Here is a 12,761-nt window from a genome sequence, read left to right as displayed (position 1 = left end):
ATGGGATTACAATCTGAGCACTGCAGCGCTGGGTCAGATGGGCTCAGATTAATGTGATTTATCGGCACTGTAAACAATGTACAATGCTAATGGTACCAAGACTAGGCCTCAGAACAAAATGTCAACACTAATGTTTGTTTAGGTCAGCAGTGCACGCAGTACTTAAAGGCTTTAAAATACATTATTTGGGTTCTTTTTTTGTTTGGATAAAAAGGAAATACCATACATTTATCTGCTTTATTTGCAATATATACCATAACATATGGTCAATGTTCTATCCTGAACTGAGTGCTTGTCCTCAACAAAGAGAGTGTCACTATTATGAAACAGGCTTCTTTGAACATAAAAGGTTTGGGTGGTCCAGAAACATGACATCTACATCATTCTTTCACTAAGCAAAGCTCATTGGTACAGCGCTATAGACCTGGTCATATAGTGGAAAATAGACCAGAATCATATTGTCGCAAATACTCTAACTATACTCTAACTGTCAGACCAAAATCATACCCAATACACCAAGATCACCGAGGTTGCTAGGTTTTGTACTGCTAAGGTCACTTCCGTATGATATTTTGGCTCACAAATATCATCCAATTGTAGCTAAAACTCAACATAAAGGGTAATTGTGCTAAAAAGGCAAATACAAAATAAATGCCCTTCAACAATCAATTTAACTGATTCTGTACTATTGCATCACTCATAAAATGGTCTATTAATTTGCCATGATGTCTTTATAGTCATCGTGTTCACCTAACCCTGCTATTCTTCTCCCCAGACACCAGAAAGTGATTTCCAGCAACTGTTTTCCGATTTGAGTCAGGGCCATTGAACGGTTTGTTGCTGCACATCGAGGTAGATGGAAATTCATCAAAGTGTTATAAGGGCAACATTTGCATAAGACAACACCAAAGTCTACCAGGTCGGGCTGTCTACATACACAATACATTGCCAGATTTCCCTCCAAGATCTCCATATACCCAGGCAAAGTTACGATGCTAAGGAAAGCAACACCAAACACAGTGCCACAGAGCAACACAAATATAAAATGGGCACCACCTCTAACTGAGACAACAGCATTTCCTCTGATTCAAGAGCAAGCGAGCTGTACTCTGTGTTAAGGGTTGGTGTTTTTTTTTGGGGGGGGGGGGGGGTATTGTACCTTTTGAAGTGCACACAGCAAGCAACTTATCATAATTGCATGACACTAGCAGCAAACACTCTATATACAATCTGTATGGTAAGTTTGTAAATCTGTATGGTAAGTTTGTAAATCTGTATGGTACATCTAAATGGTAATCGACATTCACAGACAGTGTATGGATGCACAAGGTTAGAACTTGATTCCTTGTGGACTATAGCATAGATGTGTATAACATGGAGTGTATGAACATTACAACAGTACATTGATCTCTATCTAGCCAGACAGGAGAGTAGCCACCTCTCTAACTGGTATGACGTTCCATTCAGGGGTTAGCGTGACAGACAGTGAGTGTGGAGCATAGGCAGGGTGCAGGACAGTTGTATAGGGGATGTTTGGGTGAGTAAATGCAGACTCAACTTGGAAAGGAAGGGAGTGGGTTGACATCGTGTGTCTCGTTTTTGTATATTTTGCTCAGAGACATATTACAGCTCATCTTGACTCATCCCTATTGTAAAGCAAGGACTATACTGGCTTACGTTCTTTGCAGTAATTCAGACCTAAAGAAGTTACATTTGAAGATAAAGTTCACATTTTGCACTCTGTGGCATAATAACAATAACTTAGTTGACGGTCTTGCTTTGCAGTTGACAATTGTTGAATAGGGCGCGTGGATGATAAACGAGTATCATAATGTTCTTGCCACTTAAGAAAAGACAAATAACAATCAATCATAGAGAGATCATGGTGGATGAAAATATCAAAATGTTTGTCAGATCTGTGTTTAAGCCACTTTCTACCAAATGTATTGGGATTACAGATGCACATTCAATACAGTTTAAAAAGCTTAAGTCCATGAGCAAAACTACAAGACAACTATCAAACAAATCTCAGGGATTGTCAAAATAGTAACAAACAATGAAAATAATAAGAGGGACGATAACCATACATATTTGGGGCACCAAGGTACAGTAGTCTCAATGGAATCAATGACAGCCAGCTACACTTTTGTGGACCAGACATGCAAACAAATGCATTAAGATGAGGAAAGAGAGAAAATAAAAAAAATACAAACAAAGTAATGTATATAAAAGAACAGAATAAAGAAATCTGGCTATGGAGCAATAATCACCTTCACTGGGGATGACAAGTATGTACGGCGTGGTATTTTGTCCCCTACCTATTACCACTAAGAACAAGGTTTAAAGTTCCCGGTTAGCATGCATGAAAGAAGAAAGAAACAAAGAAAAATTGTCTAAAAAAAAGACGCCTTCATTGTTTCAATTGAACATTAATCACAGTAAGTAGGTAAAAATTCAAGTGATATTTCTATAACATTTTGAAGAAAACTATGGGCAGTATGATTATATAGATGGCTGAATATATGAATTTCAACAAGAGTCGGATAGTTTCCATTAACGGAAAATGGAAAAGTAGTAGAAGTGTTCCTAATAGCATCTTCGGATCCATAAATCTATTTCAGAGGAATATTTTCGAGGTTTGATTCTCAGTGCACGTGAATGGGACATTGGAATGAAAGCATTGATATTAACCTTTGATTCTGACTGGAAGAAGAAAAATAGGAGATGGAGTAAAAAAAAAAATGTTTTTAAATGTTTGAACTTTGTGGGAGTTTTGATCCAAAATTAGATCTCTAAACTTTTACGATGTCCATATTAGGACAGCTTCAATCTCAGCAACATTGCCATGGTTTTTCAAATAGGAAACTCAAATTCCATGTTAACAATTATGACCCCCAAATTTCCATACAGATTCTATACAGTATTTAACTATCAAATACAATCATATTGAAATAATCAAGCTGTGTATTCGTACTAGAAGAGATGAAGGGCCACAAAGTTTAAAGCATGTATTTTCCAAAGCAGACATGCAATCAGTGTGTCTACAAGTGTAGACTCCAAACACGGTAAAGAGATCAATTCAGAACAGGAGCATGGTGAGAGAAAAGAACGGAAAAAATAGAGCCCACTGATGAGAAATATTTGACTTAAGACAAAAAAATTACGTGAAAATCAATAACTACATCAAAAGAATATTGTCTGTGCAAAAATGTATGTACAGTATGTCTAAAAAGATAAACAGCAACTTAAATTAGGGAATGGGAAGAAAATAAAACAGAATAATGAAATGGTATTCTCTGTGGGTGAACTGTTTTTTTCACCATCAATTACATTAATGGAGGTTGTCCTTCGATACTACTGATCCTTAATGTGTTCTTTTTATAAAGATGGTTTAGAGAAAATAAACAGAATGGAGAGAAAATGAAAAGCTGAACAGAATCTTGGAGTGTATAGATCGAAAAAAACCATGCAGGTTCAACACTGACAAGAGTTTGGGGCTTATGGTCACTTATACCTTTAAAATAGGGACAGTCTACTTCTATGCAGGTGTAGCGCTCCAAATACATACAAGTAACATTCATTGGGCCCAGTTGACTTGTTAAATATGCATCTCTTTGATTTCATTGCATTTAACAGTTTTACTAAATATGACCCTATGAGTATTTTTTTAAAGGTCCAATGCAGCCATTTTCAGCTCAATATTAAATCATTCCTGGGTAAAAAAATAAGTACGTCACTGTGATTGTTTTAAATTAAAATGGTCAAAAAGAAACAAAAGTAGGTTCTTAGTAAAGAGCAATTTCGCAAGCAAGAATTTTGCTCTGACTGTCTGGGAGTGGTGGGGAAACTGTAACTGGCAGAAAGGTTTGGAACTATCCTTCTTATTGGTCTATAAAACAATTTGCTGCCCGGTGATGTCACCATTCAGACCAAAACTCCATCCCACCACAAGCTGGAATTTCAGGAAGTCTTTTTAAACAGCTCTTATACTAAAAGAGCATTATCATAATTTTCACAGTATTATTCCAACCTCGTATAAAACACAATACATGTTTATTTCTACTGCACTGGGCCTTTAATCCATGAAGTAATGTATTTCCTATGCATGGGACATATTAAAAATGTTCTCATACCTTTAGTAGCCAGTCTCACACAGTTGATTTTGGTTTCCTGAAAAGACAGAGAGTTATTCAATTATATTGTCCCAACACAGTGATTTCCATCACTCTCCTCGTGTTCTAGTGTAGGAGTAGGCAACCCTGGTCCTGGAGTGCCGCAGGCACTTCATGTTTTTAATTTAAACGACCTGACCAGTTGTGTTGAATTTAGGCAAATCACTGATCTGATCAATTAGCTCAGTTGGTCAGGTGTGGTGCCTAGTTGGAACAAAATCCTACAGTACCTGCGGCATTCCAGGAACAGGGTTGCCTAACCCTGTTCTAGTGGATTTGGGATTGAAATAACAAGACAGCACAAGAGAAGAATGGGAATGGGTTCAGAAATCCAGACATTTCAGTCATAGTACTTCATACACTTCAAAAAACGATTGACCCCAAAAGCAGTGAGGGCATTTGCTCTCCAAATGGCATCTACTAGGTCAGTGGTGGTTCTCAATCTTTTTTGGTTACTGTACCCTCAATCACATTTTGCTCTGTTGGGAGTACCCCTTAAGTACCCCCTCATGTGCTGTTTACCAGTAGTCCTATGTTCTTATGAGTCTTCCCAAGTACCCCCTGTGGATAGCACTATCAATAATAGAGGTTAATAAGCAGAAGCTATGTAGTAAGTATTTAAGGCCATTTCCCCCTCTTCTCAGCAGCAGCACTTAAGCAGCACTTAAGCACTGACTATGTCAGCCAACCTCAAAACGTACCTCTTGGGTCTTTGCTTGTAGCTGGGTAGTTACCTTGTTGTTTTGTTTCGCTGTTGTTTCCTATTACTTTCCAGTCGTTACCCAGTTATTTAAGAACTGTACTTAAGCAATTATTATGTAACTTACTGGTCATGTCTTTGTAGTTTCACCATAGTTTAAGTGTACCTATGGAGCCTTGACACTATATTCTAAATCATATTTTCCCGTTACCATGACAACTACTATTACTTTCTTAATAGTTTCATCCAGTTGCTTTGTACCTTACTGTTACTTTCTTTAAAACTTTACTTGTATCTAAATCAGACTTAATACCATGCAACATCTCCCATATAGATGAACACAAGCACAAGTAATTAAGCTACTATTTATTGTTAGTGTAGCCGGTCTGGGCCTATGTGTGAATGCGCAGGCTACTGCACTCTGGGTTAGCTTCTGCATTGTGTTGTGGTGCATGTAGATTGACTGGACACAGGACACACTGCTGCCGGTTCTTCTGCTAGCTAGCTCTGGTCCGCACTACTTCTGGTCCAGGGCGTAGCTAGTAGCTAGCTAGCGCTGGTCCAGGGCTCTGGTCCAGGGCTCTGGTCCGAACTAATTAGCTCTGACCCAGGGCATTCTCTAGAGATAAATCAGATCAAGCCCAAACTGTGCGATGTAGTAGAGACCGTAATCCATTGCTCATACTTGTCCGATCTGTGTGGGCATAGATCTGTATATAATGACAAGATGCTCATGTCTCCGCCCTAACAATGGGAGTTGTTGTCCCAACGGCTGGAAGGAAGGCTTAGGTCCAAAATAAATAAAAATCTAACTTTATTTGTCACATGCGCTAAATACAACAAGTGTAGACCTTACCGTGAAATGCTTACTTACAAGCCCTAACCAAAAGTGCAGTTCAAGAAGAGTTAAGAAAATATTTACCAAATAAACAAAAGTAAAAAAATTATATAAAGTAACACAATAAAATAACAATAATGAGGCTTATGACTTGGGGGTAGAAGCTGTTTAGGAGCCTTTTGGTCCTAGACTTGGCGCTCCAGTACCGCATGCCGTGCGGTAGCAGAGAGTCTCTGAATTTTTTGGGGGCTTTCCTCTGACACCACCTACTATATAGGTCCGTTATGGCAGGAAGCCTGGCCCCAGTGATTCACTGGGCCATACGTACTTCCCTCTGTAGTGCCTTACGGTCAGATGCTAAGCAGTTGCCATACCGGGCAGTGATGCAACCCGTCAGGATGCTCTCGATGGTGCAGCTGCAAAAAAAATTGAGGATCTGGGGACCCATGCCAAATCTTTTCAGTCTCCTGAGGGGGAAGAGGTTGTGTTGTGCCCTCTTCACAACTGTTTTGGTGTGTTTGTACCATGATAGATAGTTTGTTGTTGATATGGAGCACTCAACCTGCTCCACCTCAGCCCCGTCGATGAGAAGCATGCTTGATACTCTTTTTTCTGTAGTCCACAATCTTCTCCTTTGTCTTGATCACGCTGAGGGAGAGGTTGTTGTCCTTGCACCACACGTTCAGGTCTCTCATCTTCTCCCTATAAGCTGTCTCATTGTTGATCAGGCCTACCACTGTTGTGATCAGCGTGGCGGATGTGTTGTTACCGACCTTTACCACCTGCGGGGCAACCCGTCAGGAAGTCCAGGATCCAGTTGCAGAGGGAGGTGTTTAGTCCCAGGGTCCTTAGTTTAGTGATGAGCTTTGAGGGCACTATGGTGTTGAAAGCTGAGCTGTAGTCAATTAATAGCATTCTCACTTAGGTGTTCCTTTTGTCCAGTGTGGGAAAGGGCCGTGTGGAGTGCAATAAAGAAAAATCATCTATGGATCTGTTGGGGTGGTATGTAAATTGGAGTGGGTCTAATGTTCCTGGGATAATGGTGTTGATGTGAGCCATGACCAGCCTTATGAAGCACTTCATGGCTACAGATGCGAGTGCCACGGGTCTGTAGTCATTTAGGCAGGTTACCTTAGTGTTCTTGGACACAGGGACTATGGACACAGGGACTCTGCTTGAAACATGTTGGTATAACAGACTCCGATAGGGAGAGTTTGAAAATGTCAGTGAAGACACTTGCCAGTTGTCCAGCACATGCTCGGAGTACACGTCCTTTTAATCCGTCTGGCCCTGCGGCCTTGTGACCTCTTTAAAGGTCTTATTCACATCGGCTGCGAAGAGCGTGATCACACAGTCGTCCAGAACAGCTGATGCTCTCATGCATGTTTCAGTGTTACTTGCCTCAAAGCGAGCATATTTAGCTCATCTCATAGGCTCGTGTCACTGGGCAGCTTTGAGCTGTGATTCCCATTGATTCCCATTTTCTTTATTTAACTAGGCAAATCAGTTAAGAACAAATTCTTATTTACAATGATGGCTTAGGAACAGTGGGTTAACTGCCTTGTTCAGGAGCAGAATGACAGATTTTTACCTTGTCAGCTCGATCTAGCAACCTTTCGGTTACTGGCCCAACACTCTAACCACTAACATACCTGCCGCCCCAGAACAGATGTTGAACACAGATACACATACTAAACGTGCAGCTCAATGAAACCTCATTAACAGGTCAATTGCCACGGTGGCAACTACCTTTAACTTAAATCCCTGGTATTGGTGGCAACTACCATTAACTACCGTAAATCCCCTAGATTTTGAGACCGAATGATCAGGAGAACGAAATGGAGGTGAATTGGACACATTCGGTAGCTCCACGAGTCCATTTTGCATCCCTTTGATATTTTAAGCAGAAAAAGCCTATCATATTGAGTGAAGTGCCCTTTAATATAGACCACATGGAAAATTAAATAAATATTTTTTTTTTATGTGAATAAAGACTTGCTAAAGTGCCAAAAATACTTTTAGGAAGGTTTTTACCAACTTAACCCCTACATTTCTCCATCATTGTAAAGCCCTAGTTATTTTCTTGCTTTGACAAAGTAATTTCTTAAGATGATTTATTTAATGTGATTAGTGATTCATTACGTCTGTCCCTCATTTTAAGGTCAACCCTGTTACATGTACTGAACTCTCACCTTTAATATGGTGATTTGTTTTTCAAAAGAAACAATTAACATAATCGTCAAATCAGTGTTAAAGCAGGTGACCTGTTTCTGCTCTCTTTGGTCATTTTCTTGTGTTTTGTGGTGGAAAATTGAGCGAGTCGAATATAACATGTCAACTCTATTATCCATAGATAGGCTAGAAATATTTAATTTAAAAAATGTTGTTAAGCTTACATTCAATTGCCTCTCCCCATTGCACACAACAAGCTTCCATCCCTCCGTCACAAGGAGATTTATGGTTGATTTAAGGTGAAAGCCTCAACCCTGTTAATCTAATGGAACTTTATTGGCATTTATTATAGTATTTTATTTTTAACCCTTTGAGATGGGAAAATGTTGAACATGTGCTCTTTATGACAGAATGTTCAAATAAGTTAAATTATTATGTTAAGTTACACTACCCAAAATGTACTGCACTATATCTGTGAGCTGTTGGCTATAACGCATGTGCCAAGAGTAGACACATTTTCACACATTTTCTATTTAACGCAACAGTTTTTGTGACAAAACTATCGGTACGTCATCACACATCTCATTTTTATCCATAATAAGTCCGTTTGGTGGAAAATTTAAAAAGTTATCTTTATGCAGATGTTTTCATATTGGCATGGAAATCTGTCGCCAATTGGATGGAAACCTTACTAGTGACAGATGTCTTGTAATAGTGTAATAATTACATTTTTCTTTGACAGACCCTTTATGAGTGCCCCTTTAATGTGTCTCTTTCTTGAGATAAAAGCATCTGCTTAGGTCCGAAAAGATCCACACTCCACACAAAAGCACAGGCATATACATTGAGTGTAGAAAACATTAACAGGTCACATAATAATAAATCACATTAAACCGTTATATAAGAGATTCTCCTAAATTTGAATTGTCCAATCATTTATACACTGAGTGTACGAAACATTAAGGGCACCTGCTCTTTTCATGACCAGGTAAATCCAGGTGAAAGCTATGATTATTGATGCCACTTGTTCAATTCACTTCAATTCACTTCAATCAGTGTAGATGAATGGGAGGAGACAGGTTAAAAAATTATTTTTAAGCCTTGAGACAATTTAGACATGGATTGTATATGTGTGCCATTCAGACGGGGAATGAGCAAGAAAAACATATTTAAGTGCCTTTAAACGGGGTATGGTAGTAGGTGACAGGCGCACCAGTTTGTGTCAAAAACTGCAATGGTGCTGGGTTTTTCACGCTCAACAATTTCCCATGTGTATCAAGAATGGTCAACCACCCAAAGAACATCCAGCCATCTTGACACAACTGTGGGGAGCATTGGAGTCAACATCCCTGTGGAACGCTTTCAACACCTTGTAGAGTTCATGCCCCGACGAACTGAGGCTGTTCTGTGGGCAAAGGGGGGAAGGGGTTCTTAACATTTTGTACACTCAGTGATACCATAACCCAGACACTGAACTTTGGGGGAGAATTGAACTTTGGGAGGAATTGCTTATGCCTATCCACCGCAATGCCATTTCACTTCTGATAGTCACATCAATTCAGCATCAGGGCACACTCAGCAGCCCTATGATTCCTGTATTTTTCTCTTTCCTTCCTCTTTCCCTTCGTCTCTGTTTCTCCTTCCTCCCCCTCTATCGCCCTCTCGCTCTCATCTCTCACTGGTGTGTAAACCTCCCACAGTCTGCCTTCACAAACCCAGCCTTGCGTGGAGCCCAGGGGAGAACAACCCATCGCCTGCCCCTTCGGCCTCAAATCATCCATCCACAGGCCCCCCACCCTATTCCAGCTCTGTGCACGCGCACACATGCACCCTCTTTATCTTAATCAGACACCCAGTGTGTGTATCCCCAAACTGGGCCAGGTCTGGAGCCTGTGGGCACAGGGGTGGAATTGAAACCCCACCTCAGCATCAAGCCAGCTTATAAAAGAAAAGGTGAGACAGATAGGAAGGGGAGGAAGGGGGGAGAGCAGTGGCCAAGAGCTGATAGAAAAACCTGGAAAATAGGGGGAAATAATAGTGGCGCTTGCCTATATCATTGAGATATTCTTGTTCCATTTCTATGACACAGAGAGAGAGGACATTTGGAATAAACTAAGATTTTAGGTTCTAAAAGCAACTCTTAGATTATCCTGATATGGCATGTGTAAGAATCCCTCAGAGATTAATTTATTATAGGGCAACTCCAACACTTTAACATTTAGGTTGTTACTATGAAGTATTTAGTGATGCCCTACATTGTTTTAGTGCACTTCTATGATTTCATGTCTATTGACTGTTTAGAATGGGCAAAACCGGAGTAGGATCCCCGAGATGACAAATAAAATAAATGATGGACAGTAATTTTCAGCTGTCGATACAACCCATCTGTAGTTTTCTGATCGTATTGGAACTCCTTGCTACTGAATATGTTGCTCTGGCTGTCTTGGTCTAATAACATCTGTAAATATTTTAAATAGGCACTCAAAAATCTATAGAATGATATTTATAGTCAGCTTACTCCAATATTTTTCTGTTGTTCAAGGATCAAACACCCATGATTCCATTCGGCAAAACCACCATCACCAACGAAGTTGCAGCTCCCTTGGCTTTTCCAAATAGCCTACATTTTCAAAGTTAAGAAACATCTTACTTTTATTTGTTCCAATAGGCCTACAGTGTTGTTGGGTGGTTGCTTCGACAGGTGCAAAGGCTGTATTTGGCTTTTAATGTTAAAACCACTTTATTTCAGATGCAGCAGGGTAAGCTACTTGGCTATCTAGCATTGTTAATGTTAGAATCAAAAGACACAGTCTTCAAATCATGAGAGACAGGATTCCATAGTGATTTGCCTTCATTTCATAATAAATGTGGTTCAGGCCTACATGTTATGTGGATGGTTGCTTAGGGATAGCCCTCTTTTAAAAAAAATCAAATTACGCCTAAAATGACATACTAAATGTTGCTCAGGCCCTGAAGCAAGGGTATGCATATTATTGGTACCATTTGAAAGGAAACGCTTTGAATTTTGTGGAAATGTGAATTGAATGTAGGAGAATAAAACACAATAGATCTGGTAGAAGAAAATACAAAGAAAAAACAACCGTTTTTTTCTACCACCATCTTTGAAATGCAAGAGAAAGGTTCCAGTTCTAGCCATCACTCTGGTTGAAATTCCGATGGTGTCCACAAGACGGCAGCAGTGTATGTGCAAAGTTTCAGACGGATAACTTGAAGTATGAGCGAACTACATGACATTTAGTGTGAAGTCACCCAGGTACATTTGGCAAATCATGAAGGAGACAGTTGCATTCATATTACATTTTTCTGCAAGAATATCGTCAAATCTGTATACTTGAACTTTTATTGAACTTTTCCATTATTAGTAGCCATATTACAAGTTAAACATTGTCAAAACAACCAGTTTTCATAACTCTGAATATTCGTATCATTTTGGTCCAAAAGGAAAAAGGCACACAGGTTTCTGTATACTCCCATAAAGCGCAGCTATTAGCTATCTAGCTAGCTTTGATTGACACCGATTGGTGCTTATTTGACAAAGATACAGTAGATAAAATGAAGACCGGCCGCGTCATCAAATTTGGTGTCCTATAGGATATACTACACCCCTAATGATATAGTGATGTCTGGTTACGTTCAAGGATCTCTGAGGAATACATACGAATGTGATTTGACTGGTTGAAACTATGTTTAGGGTTAGATTTTCACAGATTCCTTTCTTTGCAAATTGAACAAGTGATAATACAAAATCAATTGTGCATGTTATATGGACCTTTTTAGGATTTTAAAAATGATTTTATCTAACAAAATTAAACTTCATGTTATCTCTGGGACCCTTTGGATGATAAATCAGAGCAAGATTTCAGAATGTAAGTACACATTTCACCTTCAGAGGTGAATTTTTCAAACCTATCAATGTGAAAAAAGTGTTTTGTTGTAAGGAGCTCTCCTCAAACACTAGCATGGCATTTTCTCCCGAGTTCTAGGGCATTCTTGATAAGCATGCCCTCCATTTCAAAGCACCTGGCCAACCATCGAAAAAATGTTATGAAAGCCAGAGGAGAATTCCCCATTCACCATCGCTAACCTGTTTGACAAAACTTCTTATGCATGGCCTAGACCTGAAAGGAGGCAGCCATATGCAAAAGCTTTTTCACTGGGATGTTAATTAGCAAGCCACAACAGTATGAAGCAGTAATGTTAATAAAGTAGCGTTAATTTATAGTCTTATCCTGGAACGTTTTTTTTACAGGCGGTTGTTTAAATGCTGCTTGGCTGCGTTGCAGATGCTGGTCTCTAGTTGGAAGACATCTTGTGGCTAAGAGCGCTAGTCTGAGCTGAATACCAAGTCCCTGTGGTGCAGCTGGTTGAACCGCTGTAGGAGACACAGACATCCACGGTGTCCTAGAGAGCTCACATCACCAGTCTGTCTAAATTGTGGTCCGACATGTCCTAATTTAGCCTTTCCAGGAACTAACGGTAAAAAATTGCAGTGAAGCTACATTTGGTATACTGATTGATGTATTGAAATTACTTCATAATTACACCTTGTCCCTGAACAAAAACAAGAGACAGAATAAATAAAAAACATTAAGTTGACTAGCGACAACAATTGGAACCTAAAAGATACCCACCATGAGCACCCACTAAATTTGCCCAAAAGGCAAACAGAAGAAAAACCCACAACGAATTTAATGACAGGAAACAAACCAAAATGGTGGCACAAAACAAAATCAGATACAGGATAGTTTGTCTAAAAATCTAAATAGGAAGCACGAGCTAAAGGTGTTAACCCTCCACATCTATCGAGACACTGGAGCACTGACCCAGCCACTCTTAAATAGCACCTGGACCAGCAAAG

At 39.6% G+C, this 12,761-nt stretch overlaps 1 protein-coding gene across 25 annotated transcripts in view; it reads right to left on the bottom strand.

Moving 5' to 3' along the window:
* The window catches only part of ptprt (protein tyrosine phosphatase receptor type T), a 415,067-nt gene that overhangs the window by 91,258 nt on the left and 311,048 nt on the right, over positions 1 to 12,761 (bottom strand). For 14 of the 25 annotated variants that reach the window (XM_090205068.1, XM_090205070.1, XM_090205071.1 and 11 more), the window contains exons 13-14: positions 4,134 to 4,170; positions 2,271 to 2,327 (exon numbers count right to left, since the gene is read on the bottom strand). In XM_090205068.1, the coding sequence (XP_090061194.1) occupies positions 2,271 to 2,327; positions 4,134 to 4,170 (94 nt within the window). The remainder of the gene's footprint in view (positions 1 to 2,270; positions 2,328 to 4,133; positions 4,171 to 12,761) is intronic. The other 11 variants (XM_090205075.1, XM_021568416.3, XM_090205082.1 and 8 more) reach the window with 1 other exon arrangement.

Source organism: Oncorhynchus mykiss, chromosome 17 (assembly GCF_057628025.1).
Source record: "Oncorhynchus mykiss isolate SJ-2025 chromosome 17, ASM5762802v1, whole genome shotgun sequence".
Lineage (NCBI taxonomy): Eukaryota > Metazoa > Chordata > Actinopteri > Salmoniformes > Salmonidae > Oncorhynchus > Oncorhynchus mykiss.
This window is presented reverse-complemented; position numbering and strand designations above follow the sequence as displayed.